Raw genomic sequence first — 27,845 nt, forward strand, 5'->3', positions numbered from 1 at the left:
ATGCTCTTCAAAATAATAAATAAAAGGTTCTTTTAGGAGCTGATTACAGTTCTTTGGGGAACAAAAAATCATTCTTCCACTCTCTTAGATACAAAGTTTCTTTGTACATCCATGGAACCATTGTCCATACACTCTAAAAATAAAGAGTTCCAAAAGGAGGTTTTCACAGGAATGATATAGAAACTTTTAGTCAACAGTTCTTAAAAGAACACATTTTTTTAGTGTGAATTACATTTCAATAATCCAAAGAACCATTTTTAACTATAAAGAACCTTTTAAGGTTCCGTGGATGTTAAAGGTTCTTCATGGAACTATGGATACCGTTATTTTTAATAGTGTAAGGTTCGTTGTAGTGGTTCTTTGGATTATTAAAATGTTCTTCACACTAAAAAAAAATATATGTATATTTTAAGAACTGTTATAGGGTTCTTTGGGGAAACAAAAATGGTGGTATCACTGTGAAAACTTTCTTTTGGAAGCTTTTTAAGAGTGTATTATTGATGGGAAATTAAGATTTCTTGCCCATAAGGGCGATTGCACACCTAGACAATCATTTGTTTCGAATGATTGTGGACCGTCATGCACCTGAGGTTGGGTGTAACGCGATAAGGCATCGGTCAAATAAAATTAAGCACTTCAAATGAACAAGGAGAAAACATCCTTTCACCTCACCTGACAATCGTACTGATTGTCCCGGGTGTGTTTGCCTACAGAGGACTTCAGCAAAGACTCGAATGGTCACTTGCAATGTAAGACACGCTCTTCCACCCTCCCGCCCCCCCCTGCATCCACTTTTGCTCACTGTCTGTGGTTGAGCGGCAGATACAGGAACAATGTGGCCTTTCTTACCTGTTGAAGGTGTACATTCCATCCCTACTAAAGCAAGTCAGAAAACAGCCCCTCCTCCGCAAAGCAATCCTAGATTTAACTCCAGGTGCTCCTGCTTGTAGTGTCTGTGTTCAAACCACATGCCTCACAGTGGCTTTCCTTTACATGAACACCTTGGTTCTTTTTTGCATGCCATGACACAAAGTTCTTATCAAGGAAGTGTGAAAATATATATATATTTTTTTGATAGATTTTAGGATACGTACACATTTGAATGTGGATGTGAATCACTTTTTCATAAACCACAAGCTGAAGGGTCCGAGTCTGTGTTTGGTTTGGGAAGCCATCAGGGCGTTTAAACATATTAAAGTGCAAGTGTTGCATTTAGGAGGGTAAAAAGTGTGGGTGCTTTACAGGAAACCTGCTTGCATCGCCCTTAGACCCATCCCATCTCTGTGAGTGACAGCCAAAAGCAGACAGGGTGAGTGGGAGAACGGGTGAATGAGAGAGAAAGACAGGTTGAGCGCACGCACACTTGTAGTTCAAAACTAAGAGCATGCAGCAAACTCTTTCACTCTTCAGTTCAACACAGGGGTCAGTGGTTACTGCTCTCAGGATTTTGTGAATATGATATTGTGAAGACTTTTTCATCTGAGCTTGGTGCTTAAGGACATGCTAATAAGGTACAGTTTTTTTCATCTTCTTTGAGGGTTTGTTGTTTCTTCAGTAAATATGGCAGTTGTTGACAGATATTGTACAATTCTGGTTCTCTATCGAATCTGAAAGTTTTTGAGTCATAATTCTAGTTATTAAGTGTCTTTATGAACTAAGGACACATAAAATGTGAAGGGTGTGTAAATTCTTATTATAATATTTTTTTTGCTTTAGAAGCTCAATACAGAAGTTGTCAATTATTATAAAAGTGTTACTCCCCCACCCCTAAATTATTGCGGGTTTATAATGAGATCATTGTTACAAGATGTGACAAAAATGTTTAAAAAAATATATTTGATAACTTTTGTTTGGTATAAATCTTTCTTTATTTTTCATTAGATGCTACACAATGCTGTAATTTTTTGATTATCACAAATATTGCAAACATGGTTTAGAGTAATGTTTAAAAAGAGAGAGATAAATGTATTAAATAAAGGTAAAAAAAATAAAAATAGTTTTCTTGCTTACTGTTTGCTCGTGCGCACTGGTACAGTGGTTAGTACCACAGCTGATGTTGAAACGGGAGGCCGGTCCCACAGCCCTGTCCCCTCATAATTTCAGAAACTAGTCAAAGGAAATAAGCTAGACATCGCGGTAAAGGCAGGATATATGTTCTTTACCCTCAATATGACAAAAGGAAAGACGTTTTTTGTTAAATACTGCCAAACCATTGGATGTTTTACAACATTATTGCTGCCACGTCCTGTCAAAAGTTTACCTGACAGTTCAATCAGGCGGTGCATATATACTTATAATTAGCTAAAAACTGCTCTTGAATTATATAACATTTTCTAAATTATATTACATTTTCATTCTTTTGTAAAATTGTTCGTTTGAATTAAAAAGATAAGTTTTTCTCATTCTTACACTTGCAAATAGCAACAATGACATTTCAAATGTAAAATTATTATTGTAGCTGCATAGTTTTTACTGTAAAAAAAATGTCCAATTTAACAGGAAACCAACATTAAAGTTTAAAACCGATGTCGTGTATAAAAGCCTTTAATATAGCACCACAAAAAAAGCAAACAATCAGATGAGGAACAAGTTTAATTTGTGTTACACAATGATATAGATAAAATAAACTCAGTGGTAACGAGAATGATTACTAATGCATATTAAGCATAAATGTAAACTAATTCAGTTATTTTCGATTTGAGGGAGTATGCTGAGAAAGTCTTCCTGACATTCTGTCTGTGGTTAGGCCCCTGCCTTCGTTTACTGGAGAGCAGGCTGGCTCCCAAAAGATTGTCTTATCAAGGGTTGACATTACTGTTCACAAAGCCAGCAGATAGGACAAATCCAGCCCAACGAAACTTCATGTCCAGTCACACAATATGACAATTGGAGCACATAGGAAGGGAAACGTGAAACATTTTCAAACAAGATATATTCTAATGGTTAATGTAAATTTTTGGCCATTTCAGAGTGACATCATTGTCCGTTTACGGGTGCGTAGAAAGTCAAGTCGGACTAAATTTGTTTTTAAAATTGTTGGCTTGCAGTCACAACTGACCTATATATATATATATATATCATTATTATGAGAACTGGTTCTCAACTGACTTATGTTTAAAGGTTAAATAAAAATAAATAAATATTACCTGTTATGTGAACGCTTGCATTGTTTGTGTCTTTTCCTCTTTATTTTTAACTCTACAAATGCATTTGGCTTGACAAATCAAGTTTCTGATTTCTTTTCATGTTTTAGACTGATTCACTGCATCTGGGGTCTGTCCTGAATGTGTTCAGCAATCAACAGTGTACTTCCCCTGAGGATCAGCTGTGAGGTCAGTATCTTCACGAGAGAGAGAAATTTTTATATATATATATATATATATATATATATATATATATATATATATATATATATAATTTAGCTCAGTTTTCCCAGTAAGAAAATATATATTTTTAAATGAATAAATTAATGCTGTAAAATCTATTTGTACCCTGCAAAATATACTTCTTAAAAAGCTGAATTAGTACTTTCTTCACCTTTTCAGCAAAGAAAAATATTTAAAAACAAAACTTTTTTAACAGATATGTAATGTCTTACTGCACTAGGAGATTTTTTACTGGATACTTTAAACACTTGAAAAAAGAATAAATATATATAAATACATACATATATATTTGTGTGTGTGTGTGTGGTTGAAAACAAGTCTTATGCAGTAAATCTATCTTGTTTCAAGGATTTTAAATAATTATATATTTTAATAAACATTTCAAGACATTTAAATGACAAAAATACTAAAACTGTATTGCATACACTATTAATTTAAAGGGACTGGCAAACCCTGGAAGACTGCATGGGGAGGTGTCCACCAATGTCACTGGATTCCGGGCACATCGTTCCCCCCAGCATTTGGAGATGGATGTGGCCTGGCAGGAACTGATGGCCATCACAGAACTTCAGGTGGGTACACTGGAACAACCCAACAAGTTTCCTCTTTTACATGCACAAATGTCAAAAATCAAGAAAATGTCTGATTATTTTGTGGTCGGAAACAGCCAGTCGTTTTAGAGTCTTAATAAAATGGTGGCCTTATAACATTTTTCTAACGCTGAATTCTTTGTAAACACACACATTGAGCTATGATCTGCAACAATGGGTCAATTGAGTGATGTGAGGATAAAGACAGACAGAGAAAGAGGGTGAGTGCTGTATATTGCCGACAGCCCCCTGCATAGCACAATGACCATCTGTTTCGAACATGAAACCTGAGCGCTCCTAAGTAAGACCTGCATAAGCTACGGGTGGCACTTTCACCCAGGTGGGCTGGTCCTGTGGTGAGCAGATAACTGAATACAACCCTCCTCTGCACCACAAATCATCTGAAAACCTTCACTTTACTAGTGTTTTATTGTAAAAGAATTGAATCTGAATCACCTCCAAGGTCAAGTTTGAGTGAAACTGGAAGTTCTTGTTATTAAAGCATTATTTTTGTCACAGGAGTTTGAGGTACCCAATGAGAATCCCTTCGAAGCTATTCCTTACCTGTCCATGGAGCCCATGGTTTCTCAAGGGGGGATCGGGATGAATCAGCCACAGCCAGACTCCATTCCAGCCACTAGTGGTGCCCATTCTGCTGGTGTTTATGAAAACGCATACCCTGAAATGATGCCACCCTATCAGCGTTTGAACCCACACATGGACATGCACTACAGCCTCCCTGTCCCTGGCGGTCACGGTTCCTCAAGAATGCTTTCGAACACGCAGGCTCTTCATCCACCTCTCATGAGTCTTTTGGAGCACATGAACATGACACGCGGTCATGGAATTGTGAAAGACAGTGTTATCAACCTTCACTGCACAGGACAAATCAAACAGGCCTGTGGAGATGATCTCGAGTCAGATTCCGGTTTGTCGCTTGGTTCAAGCCCACCGCTTGCCTCTCCTGAGAATGCAGTGCACGGAGTACCTTCGTACTTACCTGCAGATGGTACAATGGGCTACATCGAAAGTGAAAGTATTGGGGAGCAATATCACATGCGGCCAAGTTTGCTTGGGTCTGTGGACTACCAGCAGTCCTACAGTTCATACCCTGGAACTTCTTATACCACAGCTGCAAACATGCAACCCATCAACCAGCAGACTTACCAGCCAATTGCATCAATGAAACAACCAGTTTTACCCACAGCTCTGCATGATCTACAACTGAACAGCTCAGGTTTAACAAGACTGGGTTCATATCAATCTATGTACCCAAAGCAAAAGTCCAGCAGTGTTCCTGTACCCCTGAGCAGAGATGAGCGGCGAGCCCTCGCTCTCAAAATCCCATTCTCACTGGAAAAGATAGTGAACCTACCAGTGGATGACTTCAATGAGCTCTTGACCCAATTCACACTGAACGACGCTCAGCTGGCACTTGTGAGGGACATTCGCAGACGTGGGAAGAACAAAGTGGCTGCTCAGAACTGCCGCAAACGGAAGATGGAGAACATAGTGCATTTAGAAAACGAGTTGGGACAGCTTCGAGCCCAAAGAGAACACTTAACCAGAGAGAGACTGGAGTTTCAGCAAAACCTAGCCATTATCAAGTGTCGGCTCTCAGATCTTTACACCCAAGTGTTTTCACAGCTCCGTGATGAGGAAGGACAGCCTTATTCAGTTGATGAGTATTCACTACAACAAACTAATGATGGCAACATTTACTTGGTGCCACGGAATACAGCCCTGGAGGGTGAATGAACTGATTTTAAGGGACTCATAGATGGACAACTAAATTCATTTGGTTCTACTTCCAATAAATGGTAATGAATGGATAAAAACTTTATTCACTTAAGATATCGCTCAAACAGGATTTCTTTTTTGCCAAAGTAGTGTGGACTGTATAACTACAAAAATTGTAAAGAGCTTTAAGAAAACACTTCCAAACTTGTTAAGCTATGCAAAGCTTTTTTTTTGGCTAAACACTTTTGTACATTAAAACATTGGTCTAAAACAGAATCAGTATTATGTCCAACAGAAAACGTTTTCAGTAAATGAGTTCGACACAAGACAGGATCACAATTTCTTGCATAAAATTTTATTGGTAAAAAAGGTAAGAAAATAATTTGTAATAAAATAAGTCTCTTCAGCTCCATTTTGGTCCTATAAAGAAGAAGAAAATAAAGTGTAAACATTTAAATTTGGAATTGTAAACAAAGATCTTGCATTACAATAGCAAGTACCTTTATCATTTCACCAGGTTTAGAAAGACAAATGCCTTTTCATGTCAAGAGATGATTTTCACTCGTCAGATCCTAAAAAAAAAAAAAAGCATAACATGGTCAGCACGTTAAATATAGAATCAGAAAAACCAGTGGGCATGCATTAAAAAGGGTTTAAAAAGTTCTACAAAATCTTGTGCACCAAACTATGCCGACTGCAGTTACTTCCCTTGAAACATACACAACACTGAAGGGGAAGTTGACATTAACTACAGCTTCTGCTAATAAAATTGTTTTACAGTTACCAGCGGTAGTTGAGAAGTCTGTTCTTACCTACAGGAGTTCTAAAAGCGCTGCCTGCTAGTCTTTGAGCGGCACCCTGTACTCCCTGCTTCTTCACAGGGCGATGATCTTGCTACTCCTTTCTCAGTTTGCTCCCATGGCTAGACTGATTTGCAGCCACACTACACTAAGCATTTGCTTTAAACAGCCTATGCTTTTTTTTCTTAAACCAGTTGACCATTTACCTTATGTGCCCTTAAGAGAACAAGTTTACAGTTTTTAAGAGCCAGAAGACAGTCTTTAGTTTACTTTCTACTATAAAGGCTCTAAGGAGCTCCCATAAATGTTAGTGTACTACACTAAAACCCCCAGAAAACATGACTAAAACGCACAGATTTTTTTTAAAAAAACAAAAAGGATGTTTTATTTCACCTTGATTAGTAACATTAAAAAAAGAAAATTCCATAAAGACTCAAAATAACTCTACATAAAACCTCATTGGAATGCTTTTTCCATAGACAATATAAAATAAGTCTGCATGACAAATTCATGATGTCCCACACATGATAGCGCTACTGTACACTTCTTCTGGTGGCAGCTGTAAATCTGCCAAGCCTGTTTGGCTGAGCAGATCTAGGGATGTAAACCTGCATCTGCCCTGTCACTTCTCTCGCTCTCCTCTCCTAAAGCACTCAGTCCTGTTGAACAATATGAACAACAAATGTTAAGCTGCACACTACCTGGGGTTTGTTTCTACACCAGATGTACAGCAAGGTTATAGTATAGCAATGAGCATTCAGTCCAAAACTATATATATTGGGATTGTTAATCTGTAAAACCCATCTGTAAATTAATTTAAAACAAACCTTTCTGAGCTCAAAACCGTCTGCCACCAGAGCCACCTCCATATCCACCACCAGATCCACCACCACCATAGCCACCTAAAAGAGATCTCATGTCATTTGATAGTGGTTTTTAAAAAGGAGACTTGGACCAAAAGGGAAATGTAAAAGGCTATTATGAAGAACTCACCACCATAGGGGCCACTGTTTCTTCCTCCGCCACCTCCAAAGTTCCCTTTCATGGGTCCATAGTTGGACTGCTGGCTGTTATAGTTGCCAAAGTCATTGTAGTTACCACCTCCACCGCCGCCACCACCTCCAAAGTTGCCTATTGATATTTAAAAAACATCTGGTTACTGCTGAAAATTCAAGTCATTTGTATGGACTAAGTATTCAGCCTGGCATCTACTCACCACCTCCAAAGTTTCCATTGCCATTGTTGTAATTGTCATTATAGCCACCACCACTGTTGCCGCCGCCGCCACCATAACCACCGCCTTGGTTGCCATAACCATGTCCTCCTCCTCCACCACCACCTCCATATCCACGGTTTCCACCATAGTTACCAGGACCACCACCATAACCACCTGGAGAAAGCAACAGGAATAAAAAGTTAAAGGGGTCCCATTAAGCTCTTTTACAAAATCTTGATTTTGTTTTGGTGTAACTAAAACATGCGCTCTTTTTTTTAAGTTACAATTTCTCTACCCAGTCTGGCACAAACAGCTCGATTAGTTCTGGGTTTGATGAAGGCCCACCTTCCGAAAAACAAAGTGTTGTGATTGGTTGGCTAAACCTGTGCATTGCAATTGGTGAACAGCTTAGACTGTTTCAGTACTACCACACCTCTTGCCAAAGCAGCAAATTCAAGATGGCATCAATATTCTCCTAGCAATCGGAGCCAGATTCAGACCCAGCTAATATTGAACAAGAGGATCACGCAGAACCTTTGCACGCACCGATATTTAAAGACATTAGTGGCAACATTTTTGGCTAAAATCACATTTTATATTGGACGTCGACAACCTCTTAAATAACTGCACTTACCACATACAGATGTAACTAATATGTAGTTTGTTCCTTAAATAACATTAATTGTAGTGAAAATTATACGGTTTAAATTAAATTTATCAAAAAGGTACCATAGTCCGTTGGCAGCATATTTGCAAACTCTTTCTCTGCTGTTGTAGTGGTAGAGATTGAGGTTTCCCTGGTGACAGCTGTACATAAAGCTAACAAACATTACATGCAAGATGACATCAAATTTTCTAAACTTCTTGTTTCCTTCAGAAATGGTTATAAAACACCCATATGGGTTTCAATTTTGAAACATACAGGGCTCATGTTTATTCTACAAAATCAATGCCTTTTAGAAAACCCATGGCGAGCACCACAAATAAATCAATGTATGGGAAATGATAGTCTCAATGGAAGTGTAAATTCTGCAGATTTTATAGTGGTCCAGCAATTTATAAAGACTTCAACATACATTATTAATGTGCAGGTGTAATAACTTGAAGCTACAGCAGCATTTGAGTCATTGCCTGATGCACTCAAAGCGTTCTAACCAGGACCTCACCCCTCCCCACCTGAATTTCCATAGGCAGGAATTATTTTTAATTATATTCTAATGGGCCGCTTTTTGACATTAACACAGACCAATTCAAAAGTCATAACAGGCACCCTGTAGCATTAACAGAACATTTGACTAAATTATACTTCTAAAAAGAAACCACTGAATACCATCTCCGCCGCCAAATCCATTGTTGTAGCAGTCACCTCCATAACCACCGCCTCCTCCACCACTTCTGCCTCCTGAGAAAGATTGTGAAGAATAACTTTGTCAAAACGAAAACTTCAATTGATCATTTAAACACTTCAACATCCACTCGGGCACATACCCCTTCCAAAATAGCCATCACGGTTGCCACCCCCATTGCCTCCAAAGTCATTGTTGTAGCCGCCATTATTGCCATATCTGTTGAAGTTTCCACCTCCTCCTCCACCACCACCACGGCCTACAGATTAAAATGTTAGTCTTATACAACAGAGCACGTTACAATAGATTTTTTTTTTTTTTTTAAAACCATTTAACCACTTGCCTCTCATGTTCATGCCAGTGTTTTGCATCTCTTGTTTAGACAGAGCTTTTCTGACTTCACAGTTGTGCCCATTCACAGTGTGGTATTTTTGAACTAAGGGGAAGATATATCGTGATTATATATATATATATATATATATATATATATATATATAAAAAACATAAAACCTTACAAGTGACACTGGATTGATAGCACTTACTGACGATACGATCAACGGAGTCATGGTCATCAAACGTAACAAAGGCAAAGCCTCTTTTGTTTCCGGTCTTGTGGTCAACCATAATCTCAATGGCCTCAAGTTTGCCAAACTCTTTGAAGTAATCACGAAGATGGTGCTCCTCAGTGTCATCCTTAATGCCACCCACAAAGATCTTCTTCACAGTTGTGTGAGCAAATGGCTTGTTGGAGTCCTGAAACCAATGCATTCAGTTAAGCTTCTGCAATCTTTCGAAAAGTCTTTGCATTACAAAGGCTTGGGGTGTTAATGCTTACCTCTCGAGACACGGCTCGTTTGGGCTCCACAAGCCTACCGTCGACCTTGTGGGGTCGTGCATCCATAGCAGCGTCGACCTCACACATGTTGGAATAAGTGACAAACCCAAAGCCTCTGGAGCGTTTGGTGTTTGGATCTTTCATCACCTACAGTTGCACAAACAAAATTAAGGGTTAAAAGCACTCATGGCAAGGGGGGTCCGATCACAACCCCAAAGCAAATTCAGTGCACAGGGCCAAGAATTCAAAGCGATAGCCCTGATACTTCGTGTTGGATTATGGGTAGACAATCCATATTGTACACCACTGTAGATAAGACATTAGGAACTTACCACACAATCCGTTAAGGTGCCCCATTGCTCAAAATATTCCCGCAAACTATCGTCTGTGGTTTCAAAGCTGAGCCCTCCAATGAAGAGCTTCCGCAACTGCTCAGGCTCACGTGGCTGGCCCTGAAAACATATCAACCCTTATAACTCTGTACTATTGAAACAGTAAGTACATCGTGCGTATTATTCTACAGCGGATATTAAACTTAATTCGAGAAGCATCGCGAAACCCTGAGGAAACAGACTCTATTTGGGGGGAGGTGAACGAACACCTCCGCCATGTTGGTGCCTGACAATGCGGCCCACTTATTAACAGCAGCTTTATTTCAGTAAAACAATCGAGATAGTAAATTAATGCAAACTATTCGAGTTATATCCAGTGACTAGTTAAAACAAAGAAACTGCATTTTTTTAAGAACACGACCTTCTATGCAAGCACGCAGTCTTGTGTGTGCACAGGGAGTTAAAATGGCGGGTGAACACGCTATTTGCATTAACAAAGAACCACGAAGGAGATCCGAGTTAAATCAGAAAACGTTCAGCACATTACGGTTACATAGCTTTTATGAAACAAAGCGAAATACGTTTTTTAAAACCAACCTACCTCTTTGGACATCCTACCGACTATTTCTGACCGTGCTGCGCCACACACACTCGTCGGTGAGACTGTGAGGACTGAGGAGAGATAATATAAATAGCTAGGGTAAATACAGTCCCCGCCTACTGCGGACGCTGATTGGTTTACGCTTCCCGCTAACGCTTTTGTTGTGCGTTTTGAGGATACCTGGTTGGCTGACACTCAAGTCAATCCCTGCAACAGAGGTTAGTACTTTTTTCGAAAATGTTTTTTTCCTCATACATTTATAAAAACATTGTTTTTATAAAAACTATAAAAAGCCGTTTCGAAAATATGTATTTTTCTAAAAATGTGTGAACATTTTTTTATATTTTCAAAATATCTGAAACATCCTGCAAAATCTGCTGTTTTAGGTGGCCGTGTGACGCGTGAGGCCGTTTTTGGCGCGAGAGCGGCTCGCGCAGGCGCACGCTGATTGGCTGGACGCGCCACTGGACGGATGCGTGCGCGAGAGGCAGCGAACTCCTGTGTGTAGGGAAAAAGCATAGACAGTAAAAGAAAAAGCCGTCGCCGCCTCAGCCTCTTTATCCAACACGAATAAGAGATCATCGAAAAATATCTCAGTAAGTATACAGTAAGCATCCACATTAATGTCAGAATGTTATTGTAGACTCCCCTTGCACTTGGAATGATTTAATACGTCAGCGCTACGCTTTAACATGATAGGATCAGGTGAAATCTGTTCGGCTCGGCCCGCGCTGTTGCTAAGCAAAGCCTGACCGCGTTAGCGCACACGACGATAGTATTCAAATAAACGCGAAAAAGCGCACGAATACTTTGCCTTGCAGTGGTCACACACAGAGAGCCGAATAAAGATGTAGCGCGTTTATGCTAATTTAGTAAAATTAGTCTGTTATCACGTGCGTCTGGATATCACTGAGCCTTGTTTATTGTTTTTGTAGGCATTGGCTAGTTGTACGTAAGCACAACACCAGCAAACACGTGAATGTATTTGTTCTGTTGCTATTTATTTCAGAATGAACTCATAGCGAGGCAAGCAGTAGCAATCAAAGGGACTACTGTAGCTTAATGTTAGCAGTACAGCTAGCACTGCATTTAAATCATTTTATGATGTGAATTGTGTTTTGTATTTAGGAATAAATGCATTATGAGTTAAATAGCATATGGCATGCGACGTAGAAGTAAAAAAACGTGAGAGTCGTGCAGATCTATTCAGTGTTTGCACATTGTTTGGCCTTGTTCGCCAAGATCCTTCATGACATTAAGATAAGAACATTTAACGTTAGCTGGTTTATAGCATCTCTAGTGGAAAATTGATTGAAGATGTAAATTGGTTAATGAATATAGGTTCTGCATCCCGATGTAACTGCTTGTTTTGAATGTATTCTGACTGCATGCATTGTTGTTTCTTTGGCTTTGATAACAGTATGTGTGTGCACCAACAAGTAAAGATCTTTTGGAGTTAATTGATTCTTCTCATTATTATAATATGCATATAACTTATGCTTTAAGATAACTTTGCAGTAACTCAAATCAAAGGCATGTTGATCTTTTTGGTGTCTATTTGTAAGAGTCCTTCAGTATTATTTATTAGAGCAGTGTGTGTGTTTGCATGTTTATTGATATACATTTAGGTTATATTTGAGTGCAGTAAGGTTTCAATTTATTGTATTTTTTAGGGGAGCTCTGAATGGTGTAATCTCTGCACTTCCTCCAGTATAGTACCATAGGTGAGTGTCGAAATATAAATATTGACTGTTGTCATTGCAGTTAAGGTAAGCAAGGTTTAACCGTAAGTTGTAACATTGCGCTCATTACCGTCCAGCATTTTAACTGTATAGACATATTAATGCCATATAATATAGGTAATACTTAATCCAGTGAAGTTTCATGGTTTTAAGTGCATAGCAGAAACTAATTTCTTAAGTAAACATTGTCCCTTGTCTTCAGGCAACTATAAAGTGAACAGTAATAAAATATAACTCAAGAGATGAATTACAAGTAAAGACAATTGGAGTGAGCTTTTTATATATATATATATATATATATATATATATATATATATATATATATATATATATATACACACAATCTTAACAGTACTATCATATTGTAAGTGTGAGTTATCCAATCTAAAATAAACAGCAAGCATATGCTTTGCTGTATGAATTAGATATAGTATATTAATACTTACAGTAAAAAGTAATGTAGCCTAAAGCTGAGATTTTCTTGACAGTATTATTGTATTACTTAGCTGACAGCAATAAATATATGTCGTTTAAACTACAAGATCTAATGCACAGATCTATTTTGACGTCAGATGTTTGTTTATGTTTATGTGAATATGCATCTAGTCAAATACACTACTTGTGAGTTTTTAATTACCCTTTTTGTTTTTGATATGGTAAATGGGCTCCAACTACCCCCTTTTTTTTTGTTTTTGTTTTTCTCCAGTGGGAGCCACACGGGTCACATTTGTTCATAGGAAAGTCATTCAGAAACAGCCATGGGCAAGAAGAGCCAGAACCGTGAAGATGATGAGGCTGCTTCCTCAGAGGAGGAAGAGTATGTAGTGGAGAAGGTCATGGACAGGCGAGTTGTGAAGGGCCGTGTGGAATATTTCCTGAAGTGGAAAGGCTTTTCAGAGTAAGACTTCATAATACACAAATAGTGTCTAAGCAGTAGTATAGACAGTTTCAACTCAAGAAGATGTGGATGTGTGTTTCTGCATGTAAAAATGCATGAGTTTGAAAACCATCTGTAGTTTTACCTTGAGATGAAGTGACTTAAAACAAGTGATTTAAGCATAACTAGTTTAAAGGACACTCACATTTTTGCCATAGTATGTAAACTTCCTAAAGGCATATCTATGATGTGAGGAAATCCAGTGGCTTTCATTTATAATGCATGAATCATGCATTGTTTTGCAGCAAACACAACACATGGGAACCAGAAAAGAACCTGGACTGTCCAGAGCTTATCTCAGAGTTCATGAAGACTTATAAAAAGGGAAGCAGTGGAAGCACACCCAGCAGCAAGCCCTCCAGCACAGGCTCTTCCTCGGCCCGTCCCAAAGACAGTAGCAGTAGCACCAGCAAGAGGAAAAACTCAGAGGAAGAGAACGGGAGTGGCAGCAAACCCAAAAAGAAAAAGGAGGTAAGAGCTTAATAAGAAAAGGTTTAAGTAGGCCTGGCGGTAAAACAGTATCAGTATTTATTGGCGATATACGATCTTCGATAACGATAGAAAAAATGTTTGATATAGCGCACAATAGTTTCACACTTATTTAATTTAAAGCCACGTTATGAGTCATCTGCGATGAGGAGACTGTGAAAAAAAAAAAAAAGGTACATTAGTCAAATTTTAAATAACATTTGTATCAAATGCAAACATGGTTCGATATTGGAAAAAAAACAAGTTTCACTGTACGTTTCATATCGTTTGGTATCGATAATAATTAACTTTTCCTATAACATTTCTTAAAGGGATAATCCACCCCAAAATGAAAATTTTCATTAATCACTTACCCCAGTGTCATTCCAAACCTGTAAAATCTTTGTTCGTCTTCGGAACACAATTTAAAATATTTTGGATGAAAACCGGGAGACTGTTGACTGTCCAATAGACTGCCAAGTTAAAATAAACTGTCAAAGTCCAGAAAATTGTGGAACCATCGTCAGAATAGTCCATCTGCCATCAGTGGTTCAACCGTAATATGAAGCGATAAGAATACTGTTTGTACACAAAGAAAACAAAAATAATGACTTTATTCAACAATTCATCTCCTCTGTCTCTCCCCAAGTCACTGTAGTGCCATTTTGGAGAATATGAGTTGGATGCAGGTGGTGTAAACTCTTCTGTTTCAGCCGCACCATAAGGATAGGTTTTCTGCGTGTATTTATGCTTTGGTTTGAAAGAAAACGGTGCATCAGTGCAGCACGGCTGACACAGAAGAGCGTAAGCTGACTGCGTCCAGCTTTTTGTTGTATTATTGAATGCAAATATTCTCGTTGCTTCATAACGTTACGGTTGAACCACTGATGGCAGATGGACTGTCCTGACAATGCTTTTCATACTGTTTTGGACCTTGACAGTGTATTTTTATTAATGACAAAATTTTCATTTTTGGGTGGATTTTCCCTTTAAAGAGCAGGTCATATGGTATTTTAAAGGTTTAAATGCCTTTAAGGTGAGAAAACATTGTAATTTTCTCAGAATATACATTTATATTAGAGTAATTTGCCAATGATTAGGAAACGATTCTTTCCAAGCAAGTTCGGAGCATACCTCTCCATTCCATAAACCTACTCTGCTCTGATTGGTCAGCTGGCTAGACCTGTTGTGACTGGCACAGAGAGGAGTCCTTGAGCCAGTTAGCGAGTGCTACCATTGACAAAGCACCTTTACGTAAAACAATATAGTATTCCAATCTGTTCTTATAATAATGACAAAATTCAAAACCACTTATGAAAGCGAGTCGTGCCCACAGCTAAAGTTTAGCTGCTAACCGGTGAACACTTAAAACAATAATGGTGGGTACGTTAGCCTAGTGCTAGCATGACTAACTGATGAAAGGATAGTCTGTAAATCAAGAGAAGCAGTCCTTGATAAAATGACATGCTGTTACATCCGCTTTTGTAAAGAAGGGGTATGGGGAATAACATTTAACTGTCAGGGGTTGACTGCGGTCCAATACCAGTGTAAGCAATGAAAACCAGTGCTAAAGGCAAACAGCAAGTGTTTATTTATGATGTTATTGTAGGAAAGCTTGTATACAATTACAGCTTGAAGTAATATTTACATAAAAAGTAACACAAAGAAAAAATAAAGATAAGAAAACTCCAGGCCAGAGAGCTGCACGGGTCCGATTTTTTTAAATCCGCACCCGCCCGTACCCGCAGTTGGGGGGGGGCGTATAGCGTGTTTCATTTTGTTTCATATTGTCTCGCCACCATGCTAGTGGATCTGCCGTAGAGTCAATTGGTTGATCTTGGAGATAGCGGGTTAACTCCGTGTCAGCGCGCGCTCTGATCGGTAAAGGGGCAGAGATTTCAGACCTCCGTTTATTAAGGATATCTGTCACAAAACTCATCATCCGCGGCAAAGTTTTTTGAGCAAATTTCAAAGCCGCACCCGCCCGCCATCCTCTGATTGTTTTGCCGTCTGTGCTTTGCTGATGCGAGCCGCAAAAAAAAAAAAAAAAAAAAGCCATTGTCTGTTCTAGAAAGGATGCAGCAAAGATATTTAATGCTAGAGTATAAGGCATAGGCCTACGCTGAGTTTAATTTACAATGAGATGCGCTCTAGTTCACAGTGCAGTGCAAGTGAACGCGGCGCGCTGGTGCTTCCATGTCACGGTTATCATTGTCTGCTATATTTGCTTTTTATTTATTAAAATACATGCAATTGGTTGATGAAACATCTATTAAAATTAAGATAAAATTTGTTCAAAACGAAATTCGTTTTTAAGAAAGGTTTTCTACAAAGCAAAATTTAATGAAGTGGTAAATATCATGTCTGACGATTTACAAAACTTCATTAAGTGGTAAAAACCATGTCTCCTGATATATTGCGCATCTGATGATCCTATCTAAAAAATGAAAATAATTTTAGAAAAAAAATGTTTGTAAAAAATATTTTAGTGACACGGTTTTGGCGGTTATAGAGTTCTAATGACGGTGTTCAACTATAACCGCCGGTCTCACGGTTATATACTAACCGTCACACCCCTACCCGCAGTGTTTAAAACCGCATCCGACCCGTTTTCCGACAGCAGCACTAATTAAAATCCGCACCCGACCCGACCCGCTTAAAATAGAACCGACACCCGACCCGCACCCGAAATCAAATCAGTTAAGCAAATCACATTAGACACCCTTTTTTCGAATTTTATTGCCAGGTCATTCAGAAGTTATTTATGGAAAACTCTTTTTAAAAGATATTCGTTTTTTATACATTGTATCTTAATTTTGATCAATGTTTTATCTATCAATTGCCCATATTTTAATAAATAAGAAGCAAATATATAGCAGACAATGAAATAACCTGTGTAATTGACAGAATTACTAAAAAATATTTTGCTGCCTAAAATTTAAATATTCTTTGTATCACGCATGCATGCATGTCTATTTCCCTCATATTAAATATAAAATGCATGTGGACTGATATTTTCCAATGTCTGGACTCTTTTATTAATGGAGTAGGCTTTATAAACAGACGTTTCAATATACTGGTATTAAATGCATTTTCTGAGAATTTATATTTCACTTTTTTACTGCAAATGTCGAAATACGTGCTCTTTGGTCCATCAGTCACTGATCACATTAGAATAAAATATCTCATAATAAAATACAAAATTGACTGATTTATGAATGTATATGCATAGTTCTCATCAGTCGGAAATACAGATAAACGCTTTCATTTGTTGTATTTTTGATCCTGAAAGAAAACGGAACAACAAAAGAGCGAATCATACCACCATCTGAGGTTGTGATTCAAGTCGAACGCATCCAGGCGGATCTGCACCAGAGCGCGCATGTAAATGAGCTGAACAAAGTAAAAAAAACAGCAACCCTGGATAGCCTAGATTAGGCCCATATTCACAAATGTGTTAGCTATGGAATGAAATATCTGATATTCCGATTGTCAAATACATGCAAGTGGAAGTGTATTGTTGTTTAAACACCTTTATAGCGATCGCATTATGCGCAATATAATTTTATAACACAAATTTTAAAATAGGCTTAAATCAAACACATTTTAATTCAGATTCTGTATATAGCTATAGCTATATATATATATATATATATATATATATATATATATATATATATATATGAACGGAAAACAAAAACAACGAAGAAAAAAAAAAACAGCTGGCTGATCTTAACGTCTGTTAACTATGACTCATGCAGCCGTTCGCGCCGTGGTGTTTTTTTTTTTTTAAAGTGGAACGTAGGCCTATTTTTACGTTTGCACGTGACTGTTTTGAACCCATGTTTAGACCCGTGTTTCCCTGTGTCCGACCCGACCCGCACCCGTATCCGACACAGTTGGATATTTTTCACCTGTTTCAGCCAAATTCGCGGGACACCCGTCGGGTACCCGAGCCCGCGCAGGACTCTATCCCAGGCATCTAGGAGGAAAAAAAAAGTAGGTGGTGTTGGTGCAGTGGATAAGACACATGCCTTTGGTGTGAGAGACCCGGGTTCGAATCCACTGTGAGAGACCAATATGGCATGCGACCTCTGACATATATAGCAGTTGTAAGTTGCTTTGGATAAAAGCGTCAGCTAAATGAAAAAATGAATAAATAAATGAAACCCTGTAAATAAATTATCAATTCTACACTAACTAAAGAAAAGAAGAAAAAATCTTCAGTATCCAAAGATACCCTAATATAAGCTTCTGTCACTAGCTCAAACAAAAAGTACAGCAGGTGCTGCACGTCCCTTACCTAGTGAATATAACAAAAGAATACAAATTTATATCACGTGATATTCTTACTTTTCCTCTCCTTCCCTCCCCTTTGTATATATACAAATGTCCAACCTAAAGATGTTTAAATGAATGGAGGTCAAACAGAGCTTTTTGGTAAGGCACCGAACACATGCAGAAATACAGCAACAACAGCTTAACCCATAATGCACAAAGTTAACATTGGCTAAAAATCACAATAATGAAAAGAATTGCAACAGACAACAAGCAAGACCTCTCTTGCATTGTCAGCGTCTTCCTTTTATAGATCCCGGTATTCACCAGGTGGAGTGAATCAAATGACATCATCGCCTCCAATGATGATTGGCAGGAAGCAGAACCAGTGGCGTAGCACTAAAAAAGTTATAGTAAAGGCGATACAAAGAGAGCGGAGACAAATCACACCACAAAACGGCACCAGCCATAACACATGCACACAACAAAAGGTTCTAATTGTATTTCTGTGGTATCCTTGAACACAGCGTCTTCTCAACATTATGTAAACACACTAATAGTGTAACAGTGACGTATATCGGTAACAGACAAAAGATCTGAAATTATGACGACTCTCTGTTGACTCGCTCTTTTGAGAGACAGTATCTTTATTAATCATGCCTTTTTTTTATTAACTTCGCAGATTGTTTTAATTTACATAGGATAGCTATGTAATAAACTGCAAATGAGATATTAAAAAAAAAATACATATGACCTGCTCTTTAAGATCTGAACCGATTAGAATAGTCACATATTTGTATTGATTTTCAACTGGCTGACGGTGAACTGTCACATCCCTAAATCTGATGTAAAAATAAAACATATTTTAAGTAATATTATGATTTCTAATTGTTGTCCTTTTATTTTTTATTTTTTTCTTAGGATGATATCCTTGTAGCAAGAGGGTTTGAGCGAGGCCTGGAGCCTGAGAAGATTATTGGAGCAACAGACTCCTGTGGAGACCTTATGTTCCTTATGAAGTGGTGAGTACAGCAGCTCTTTACATATCAGGAGAAATTTATTTTAATGAAACGCCTTATTAGAGCCTAGAAACACACTGGAACCAAAGCCACAAATCTGACCAGATTCTAGTTAGAATGACAATAGCCGTGTTTCCACTATCGAGCTAAGACCGGGCGTGCTAGTGCGTTCCAGGGCCAGTCGCGTTTCCACTGTCACTTCCGGGGCTTGATCGTGCCTCGCCGGGGCTTCCTCGGGGCCAACGGCCAGGGTTTTTTGGCCCGACGAAATTCTTTGGGCCAAAGCAGGCCAGCTGGGGCTAGAGGAGGAGTTATGAACAAAGGCGGAGTTTCTCCGTGTCTAGAGAGCGTCAGCGCGGATCATTTTAGAAAGATAACAGCTTTAACAACAGCATTAAAGACGTTTTAAAATAAGTTGAGCTCAAAACTCACTCTTAGTTAGCAGCAAGTGTTTGAAATAACTTGATCTGATGTGGATTATAATCACTAAACAAGGCAGAAATATTTATAAGCGATGTAAAAGACTATGCACGCTTAACATTAACGTTACCATACTAAACATGGTAAATATTACCGCTTGGATAAATCAGACGTCAGCTTCTTATTCTCTATCACAATTGTGTATTTATTAAGTAACATTTTATCTGTCATCTCGTTGCATGAGTTTAGCTCCACGTTGCATATCATCAAAATATAATAATGATTTTTGTTCGGGAGCTTCTATAAAAAGAGAGTCTGCGCTGCGGATAATTTCAGAAAGATAACAGCTTTAACACCAGCATTAAACACTTTTTTTTAAATAAGCCAAGCTCAAAACTCACTTTCAGTCAGCAGCGAGTGTTTGAAATAACTTGATCCAATGTGGATTATAATTCACCATACAAAGCAGAAATATTTATAAGTGATGAAAAAGATATGCACGCTAAACATGTTACCATAGTAAACATGGTAAAATATGACCACTTGAAGAAATCAGACGTCAGCTTCTTATTCTCTATCACAATCGTGTATTTATTAAGTAACTTATTATCTGTCACAAGCCTCGTCTCGAGAGTTTATCTCACGTTGCCTATCATAAAAAAATACAGCCTAATAATAGTTTTTGTTTGGGAGCTTTTATAAAAATAGAGATATTATCATTCATTCTAAATGTGACGGCTACTGTGGTTAATAAACAGAAACTGACTCGACTGAATAAGCAGGCTATTTTCATGAGCGTTAAAAATAAATAAAATAGAAATGAGTGTTTTTATGTGTGATTAATTTTGAGTCTTGATAAATTAAATCAATATGATCAATGTATCACTTATTCTATAGTTAAAACATCGGTGCTTTTGAATTTGAATATATAACATATCATGCAAACCAACGGCCGCTTTTATCATGTTCGTTTTGTGATCGCACATGTTCCAGTGACTTATTTCTTAGTTTTCTGATAACTTCTCTTTGATGGTGAAATGATGAGGTTGCATGACGTTGTTCTGAGAGACGTGTAAAGGGCGTGTTTTAGTGACGCGCAGCAGAGCTTCAGGTCCTGACTGTGGAAACCCTGTGCTATTCTGGCCTCGGTGCTACTGGCCCGGGGCTATGAGCCCCACCCGGCCCGCTTTAAGCGCTGGCTCGCACTGGCCTGACAGTGGAAATGCAGCTAATGAGTGCTTGGTTGAATCACCCGGGATGGATGTTAGCATAATATTCTTGTTACTTTGTCTTCACTTTGCTCACATTCAGAGTCAAAACTCAGGGCTGGCATTTTCTGAGCAGTTCACAATCAATGGATACCACACATTTATGCTAAGAGAACACCAATACTGTTGATGAATTGTAACCGTATGTTTACATTAGTGTATTAGCAAGGTCTGATTTTTCTATGTATTGGTACATTAGTACATACATTTACAGTACAGAAATGCCTTTATTACTTTAGTCTGACAGTTACACTATTTTGCAGTTGAATGTAAGCCCCTGTCTGTTTAATTGAGTAAAATAATCATAGTTACATGATTGTACGTTTCTTCAGTGTTCATTTTATTTGTGCAGATCTTAAAAGGTGTTGAAGGATTAAATCTGATTTTAAAAACACTGTAGAAACCCTGATTTTTTTTATGATGGTACCAAAGGCAAATATGAACAAAATCAATGCCTATTCAGTCATCAGGTGTTTTATATCTAGAGATCTGTTTCATTCTGGTTAAGCTTTAAGAAGCCTTAACTAACAAATTAAATTTATTTGAAGATTGAACTGGAGCAAATGCAGATATATAACATTGTGCAATTGTCCACTTAATGCAAATTTGTCTTTTCTTTGTGGCTGATGTCCCTCCACAGGAAAGACTCTGATGAGGCAGACCTTGTGCTTGCAAAGGAGGCCAATCACAAGTGCCCACAGATCGTCATTGCTTTCTACGAGGAGCGTCTGACCTGGCACGAAGATGGCGACAAGAAGGAAAAGAGTGTCACTCCGGTTTAAAGGACAGAGGGGGGAGGAAAGACGCTGAGTCCTCCAAACCTTGTCCCCTTTGTCACACTGGTGACACTCTCATAGCCAACCTTAACGGACCATTTAGTAAAAAAACAGCCAGCGAGCAATGGAGGTTACTGCCCACCATGACAACCTCCGTCCACCCTTCATGAAAAAGCATCTCTCACCAGACAAACCGAAAGGCCATGGCGAACAGCGTCTGCAGCAGAGCGGTGGAATGTGATCTCTTTTCTCTTACTCTCTCTGATCTTCCTTCTATTTTGTCATAATTTGTGTATTTGTGCTCCTCCAACTATGTTCTTATGATGTGTTGTGTGCTAGTGTAGATGTGAAATGATGAAAACCCGTACATGTCTAACTTTTAACTTTTATTCACACAGTTGATTTTGTAGTGGTGCTGGACATGACTGAAAATATCAGTTGTGTTTGCGTTTAACATCTCTAACGCTGGATAAAGACGTGACACTGTTGGTTTTACTTCAAGCTGTCACCCCCTCTTCTGATTTCTGCTTTGTTTTTTTTTAAATCAGGTAGAATTCATTTGGCTGTATTGCAATTTTTAACTGTAATAATGACCCTTGTGGGCCAAAGTCTTTTAGTTTTTTGGTTTCTGATTGTCAGTAAAGCCTCAAAGGAACTAGACATTATAATCGCTTTCCCCATATTAAAATTAGAACATTGACACTTTCTCTAATGTCTTTAAAAAACTCTCCTACTTTCAGAATAGGCCCTTTTAACCACTCCTAACTTTGAACTTATCACTGTTGCTTGCAGGAGGGCAGACAATCTTCATGTGAGTGTGTAATGGTACATTTTTAGCTGTTTGTACACACTTTGTCCATGATATTCATTTTGCTCCATAAGTTTAACTGATATACTCCCTCTTGTGGCTGATTTGGTGAACACATTCCCTGTTTGACCTCATGAACTCAGAGCTGTTCTCATTCACATGGTAGTTTAAGCATATGTTGGGTTCTTGTTACTTTTTTAACCTAGAGCTGACTCAATAAAATGGTGTTTATCAAGGTTACATGACTGTACTAGAGTTTTGTACTCTGTATTGCTTTTTTTGTGTGCTTTGCAAAGCCACTGAACAAAAGCTATATTCCTTCGAGATCATTTACAACAGGGAAAGAGCTGGTTTTATTTACTGACAGCAGTAGAATAAGGTGAAAGGTTTAGTTTGAGTTGTTTGTAATAAGAGGAAACGTTTTTAAACCAGGATGAAAGTGTAGTTACATTTTTTTTTTTTTATTATTATTACAAAGGGGATGGACCTATTGTAATGATCATGATCATTTAAACTCATGACTCTGTTTTAGCTGTTGTTTTAAAATGTACAACAATAGTAGTCTTTGCTATGTAAAATGCAAAGCCTTTTTAATGTCCTGTACCATACTGCAGTAAATCTAGTTTCAACACTAACAGTTGAACGTTTCTTGAAACCTTGAAACCTGGCTTTTTTTTAATTGAGTCCAAATAAATTTCATTGTAGTGCTGAGATTATGACGTTTTACTCTATGCAATGTTTATGAAAAAACTATATAAAATGATTTATTTTAACACATCAGATATGCACCTTTCCATTTAGTCCAGTTGTCATTGCAGTTTTCTGGAAAGCAGGGCTGATGTGCACCAGCAGATGTCATAATGGAGCAAGTCTTGCCTGTTTGTACTGATCAAAAAAAATATATATATACCATAAAAGCTGCATAGGAATTCTGAATACTTTTTATTAAAGTAAAATATTTGGTCTATAAATGCATCATATTCGCTGATATTTGAGAGCTTATATGTCTACTTATTTCTCTATTTTGACCTAGTCCTGATAGTTTAATGCCAGTTTTACATTTATATGAATGCTTTAAAAAAATAATAATGCTCAGTTTCATAGATATTTAATATCCCAGTCATGTCTTACGGATAGCCTTGCCATGCATATTTGTTTAGCTTCATTATAGACTTCAAGTTTACTCTTTTCCTTTCAATATCGTGTTTCTGAGACATTTGGACTATTGTGAATGTGGCTTGTAGCCCCTTCGTGGCCTCCGCTCCGTACAGTCCAGAGTCTAAGAGAGGTGACATCTGAGCCGTGACATAATGCCGTTTTCTCAACTACCTCAGTGGCAGTGGAATTTTCCAAAGGGGAAAAGAGGGAAGCGGTTGAGCTCTGAAAAGGAATTCGGAGGTCACTAGTAAATTTTCAGCCCTGGGCAGCAGAAGTCTCAGCAGATAGCTGAGAGGCTTGTGTTTATGCTTTATGGAGAGCTGTCACACTCGCTCTGCTCCTCCAGGACTCCAGGAATGCAAGATCAGGAGAGACAGAGTTTAGAACATGTGAAGTCACATTTGAAAATGGGAACAAAATGACTGTTGAATAAATCAGGCACGTGCACAGGTAGGGCTCAACCTGTGCAGAGCACATGCCCTTTTTGCCCTTACACTCCGAAGTGCCCTTTTTTTTGGTGTTTTTTTTTTTTTTTTCCAATGCTATTGGTCACCATTTACGTCTGTATGTCTGTTTTACAAATATTTAGCAAATGAAAGTTCTTAAAACGAGCTTGTGTAAATCTAATTCGATTCTCAAGCTGTCAGTAAGCTGATAACTCCGCCCCCTCTATATTCATTGAATCAACTGAAGTTCCACAGCAGCCGCACAGTAGACAACAGCTGAGCTGAACAGTTTTGCGAAGGGTAAATAAATATCTTGTTTTTTGAATAAGTACTACTAAACACTATGTCTATAAAGGCTCATATTTTATTTATTGGATGTCTGTCTGACTGACTGAGACATGTGGGACGTCGCCTGAGAGAGAGAGGGCTAGCATTTGCCATCTAGTCATAGCCAATACATAGCCAACACTTAAATAGCCTGGGCATATAGTAGCATTTCATCTTTTATAAAAATGCAATTTTGGCCAAATGCATTTTACCACAGGAAAAACTGAGCGCTCCGTCTATATAGCTAAAAAAACTAGTTTGTAACCTGTAACATTAGATGAAAATGTTTTAATGACGGACAAAAAAAATAAATAACATTTACACGCATTCGCTGGTCAAAAACGATATATTGATAACAACAACATATAATTTGTTTTTACCATCGGAAAATCATAACAAGTTTCGTACTGGAATTTACACAAAGCAGCGAGTGATCCTCGTCACCTAGATAACTATATTTCTAAGAAATTTCTTCTTTGATTTATGATTGCTGATACACTTAATTTTTTTAACATTTAGGATAATCATGTTATGGTATACTCTCCGTATACTCTCTGTATAAAAAGTAGTAAAACATGGTTTTACTACAGTAATGTAGTAGTTACTAAAAAAAATTACAGAAGATAATTTCACTGTGAAATCTTTATATTTTATCATGCAGAATGTAATTCATGATTCATTCCAAGGCTTCGTTTATTTGATCCAAAATACAGCAAAAACAGTAATATAGTGTAATATTTTTACAATTTTAAATAACTGTTTTCTATTTGAATATATTTTAAAATGTAATTTATTTTTGTGATCAAAGCTGAATTTTCAGCATCATTACTGCAGTTAGTACTCTTCAGTGTCACGTGATCCTTCAGAAATGCTTTTCACTGCAACTGTACTTTTCACACTATTTTTATTTATTTTTTCATTGCTGGCTTATTTTAGGGAAAGTGTAGTGAATAGGAGACCTTCAAGAAACCAACATCCCTGGTCCACCACAGTATCAAATTTTGCCAGGTAGGCGGAAACATGTTGGATATGTTATAGTAACGGTATGGCTAGTTTCTTATAATCTGGAATTGAGTTGTACCGTAGTGTTGGACATAATTACTTAAATTATATTTCAAAAAAGTTAGTCAAAAATACTTGACTCATTGCTCACCTTCCCCTCTTCTCAATGTCATTCATAAAAATGTTAACCAAATAATACAAATTAGCTTATGAAACCAAACAGAATAGCTAAAAAAGAGAATATATATAATTGATATAAAAAAAGGGAGTGGGTGCCCTTTTTTAGTTTCAGCACATGCCCCTCAAAAGGTCTGTGCACGGCCCTGGTTGAATTGTTAAATTAATAGTTTGACCAACAAAAAAAAAAAAAAAGAAATTATCAAACCTGTATGTTCTTAAATTAAAGGTTCTTTACTGGCATTAATGGTTCCATGAAGAACATTTAACATCCATATAAAAAGTGGGTCTTTGCAGTTTTTTTTTTATTCCCTAAAGAACCATTCAGTGATCCGTTCTTAAAAGAACCGTTATTTTCTTATTGTGATGAACATTTTGTTATCTAAAGAAACATATTCCACTCTAGAACCTTTTGTCTAGGAAAGATTCCATAGATGTGGAAAGTTCTTCATGGAACCAATAAAAAAAAATATATATTTTTTTAGAGTCTTTAAAGTGGAAAAATATTCTGTAGATTATTAAAATGTCCTTCACACGAGGAAAAATTGGCAGTTTTAAGAACGGATTACTGAAAGGTCTTTTGAGGAGCCAGAAATGGTGGTTCTCTTAAAACAACAGATTCTTTATTTGCAATGATGGTTCCATGAAGAACCTTTAATGACCACAGAACCCTTCTAATCCACAAAAGTTCTTTAGATTATTAGAATGTTCTTCACATTAAGAAAAGTGTTTCTTTCAATAATTTTTCACTGAAAAATTCTCTTAGGAACCAAAAATGGTGGTTCTACATTATTCATGTCTTTACTGACATGAAGAACCATTCATGCATCCTTTCTGATCCACAAACTATTCTTTAGATTATTAAAATGTTTTTTAAAAGAACTGGTCACTGAAAAAAACAAACTTAAAACCTTTATTTTTAAGAGTGTTTGACTTTGTGTTTATTTCTTCAACGTATATCTGTTTCACCAAAGAAAGTCATGCGGGTTTGGAATGACATAAGGATTAGCAAATGATCACAGAATTGTAACTTTTGGACAAACTATTTCTTTAAAGTCATAATCCCCATGTTGAACTATGAGCAGAATGTTGGGCTTTACCTTTCCTAAGCAATGTTTTTACCAATAAGCAAAGAGTGCATGCTTTGAATATGTTTGCTGAAGCGAAAAAAGTCAGCGAGCGGCAAAATAGAGTCTGTGTGCATGGTTTCTGGGATGCATGTGGTCCGGTGCGTTTTTGCTGTGCATAAGCTCTAATAGATGGCTGTCAAGGGGACCACTGAACAGCTGTGGTCGAGGGCTGGAGTTTGGGAGGGGAAGACTGCAGCAGTGTGTTCAATCCACACTGCAGCACCGTCCAAACCACTGGAACACACACACACACACACACACACACACACACAGTGTGCATTCAAGCAACGTCACTTCCTTCAGATCAGCTTTCAGCGTCCTAAAGGCCTCATAAGTACGATATGTGACAATTTTCCGAATCCCTTTCCGAACCTAAAAAGCCTAAACGCACACGCAAGTGCAATTATACCACAATTCTGCTGAATTGTAGTGCAAGATTATGTGCGGCGCCATTAAGAATGCAAGGTCACGCCATTAGACGTGACCTTTCGAGATACTTATCAGCCCTCTATTGGGTAGTTGCTCGAAATGTGGACCGTAATACTGCAGCGATGCTCTTTGCGTTTAATGTGCAGCAAAGCATCCCGAAACAAAGCCCAACCTCTCCCAGCAGCCCCCTCTGTGGAGTGAGCAGTCTGGCATAACGTCCAGTCCTCCTCCACCCCCATCTCTTCCCCTAGCCGAGGGAGTGAGAGAATTATGGCCGCCATAAAAGGCAGATAATGCATTGTTAACTAATTCTGTCTGCTCAGAGCTGATGTATCCACTGCTCTAAATCTCCATGCCTCCAATAAAATGCAAATGCTAATGCTCGGCCTCCACGAGCTGATATCATTTGTAACAGGCCAGAGGTAAAAGCGGAGATAGGGTGGGGCAGGGGAGCTTGGCTATCTGGAGATGCTCGGCAGGAGGAAGAAGATACAGCGTGGCGAGAAAGCCTATTAGAGCTGCGTTTAATAGCAAAGCTCTGTATGAACGGCCAGTTTTGGTGCTGGAGCTTTTGGAGGGAGGGAGTGAATGAGCGCAGAGTAAATGTCACTGTG

At 38.0% G+C, this 27,845-nt stretch overlaps 3 protein-coding genes across 7 annotated transcripts; 2 read left to right on the forward strand and 1 right to left on the reverse strand.

Moving 5' to 3' along the window:
• The first annotated feature begins 1,310 nt into the window (after positions 1 to 1,310).
• On the forward strand, positions 1,311 to 5,992 carry LOC127944424 (transcription factor NF-E2 45 kDa subunit). Its single transcript, XM_052540333.1, has 4 exons — positions 1,311 to 1,511; positions 3,254 to 3,332; positions 3,827 to 3,958; positions 4,496 to 5,992. Exons 2-4 carry the CDS (start codon positions 3,285 to 3,287, stop codon positions 5,732 to 5,734), a joined length of 1,419 nt encoding a protein of 472 aa, XP_052396293.1. The 5' UTR covers positions 1,311 to 1,511; positions 3,254 to 3,284; the 3' UTR covers positions 5,735 to 5,992.
• A 57-nt stretch (positions 5,993 to 6,049) lies between these two features.
• LOC127944425 (heterogeneous nuclear ribonucleoprotein A1-like) lies at positions 6,050 to 11,013 on the reverse strand. Of its 4 annotated transcripts, XR_008150357.1 has the most exons (13): positions 10,847 to 11,013; positions 10,246 to 10,365; positions 9,914 to 10,060; positions 9,621 to 9,831; positions 9,422 to 9,514; positions 9,221 to 9,337; positions 9,063 to 9,134; positions 8,462 to 8,551; positions 7,733 to 7,906; positions 7,510 to 7,647; positions 7,344 to 7,418; positions 6,217 to 6,288; positions 6,050 to 6,136 (listed from the first exon to the last, which is right to left on the reverse strand). XR_008150357.1 is itself a non-coding variant. In XM_052540335.1 (12 exons), exons 1-11 carry the CDS (start codon positions 10,856 to 10,858, stop codon positions 7,354 to 7,356), a joined length of 1,227 nt encoding a protein of 408 aa, XP_052396295.1. In that variant the 5' UTR covers positions 10,859 to 11,013; the 3' UTR covers positions 6,873 to 7,175; positions 7,344 to 7,353. The 4 variants fall into 4 exon arrangements, 3 of the variants coding, with proteins under 3 accessions (XP_052396295.1, XP_052396294.1, XP_052396296.1); XM_052540335.1 differs by lacking the exons at positions 6,050 to 6,136; positions 6,217 to 6,288 and adding an exon at positions 6,873 to 7,175 and having other exon boundaries at positions 8,462 to 8,539; XM_052540334.1 differs by lacking the exons at positions 6,050 to 6,136; positions 6,217 to 6,288 and adding an exon at positions 6,873 to 7,175.
• A 278-nt stretch (positions 11,014 to 11,291) lies between these two features.
• LOC127944426 (chromobox protein homolog 5-like) lies at positions 11,292 to 23,275 on the forward strand. Of its 2 annotated transcripts, XM_052540337.1 has the most exons (6): positions 11,292 to 11,442; positions 12,520 to 12,570; positions 13,295 to 13,486; positions 13,771 to 13,996; positions 19,193 to 19,293; positions 21,619 to 23,275. In XM_052540337.1, the coding sequence occupies exons 3-6, from the start codon at positions 13,347 to 13,349 to the stop codon at positions 21,758 to 21,760; spliced, it is 609 nt and encodes a 202-aa protein (XP_052396297.1). In that variant the 5' UTR covers positions 11,292 to 11,442; positions 12,520 to 12,570; positions 13,295 to 13,346; the 3' UTR covers positions 21,761 to 23,275. The 2 variants fall into 2 exon arrangements, with proteins under 2 accessions (XP_052396297.1, XP_052396298.1); XM_052540338.1 differs by lacking the exon at positions 12,520 to 12,570 and having other exon boundaries at positions 11,331 to 11,442.
• The last annotated feature ends 4,570 nt before the right edge of the window (positions 23,276 to 27,845 follow it).

The sequence above is a fragment of the Carassius gibelio genome, chromosome A23 (genome assembly GCF_023724105.1).
Source record: "Carassius gibelio isolate Cgi1373 ecotype wild population from Czech Republic chromosome A23, carGib1.2-hapl.c, whole genome shotgun sequence".
NCBI classification, from domain to species: Eukaryota; Metazoa; Chordata; class Actinopteri; order Cypriniformes; family Cyprinidae; genus Carassius; species Carassius gibelio.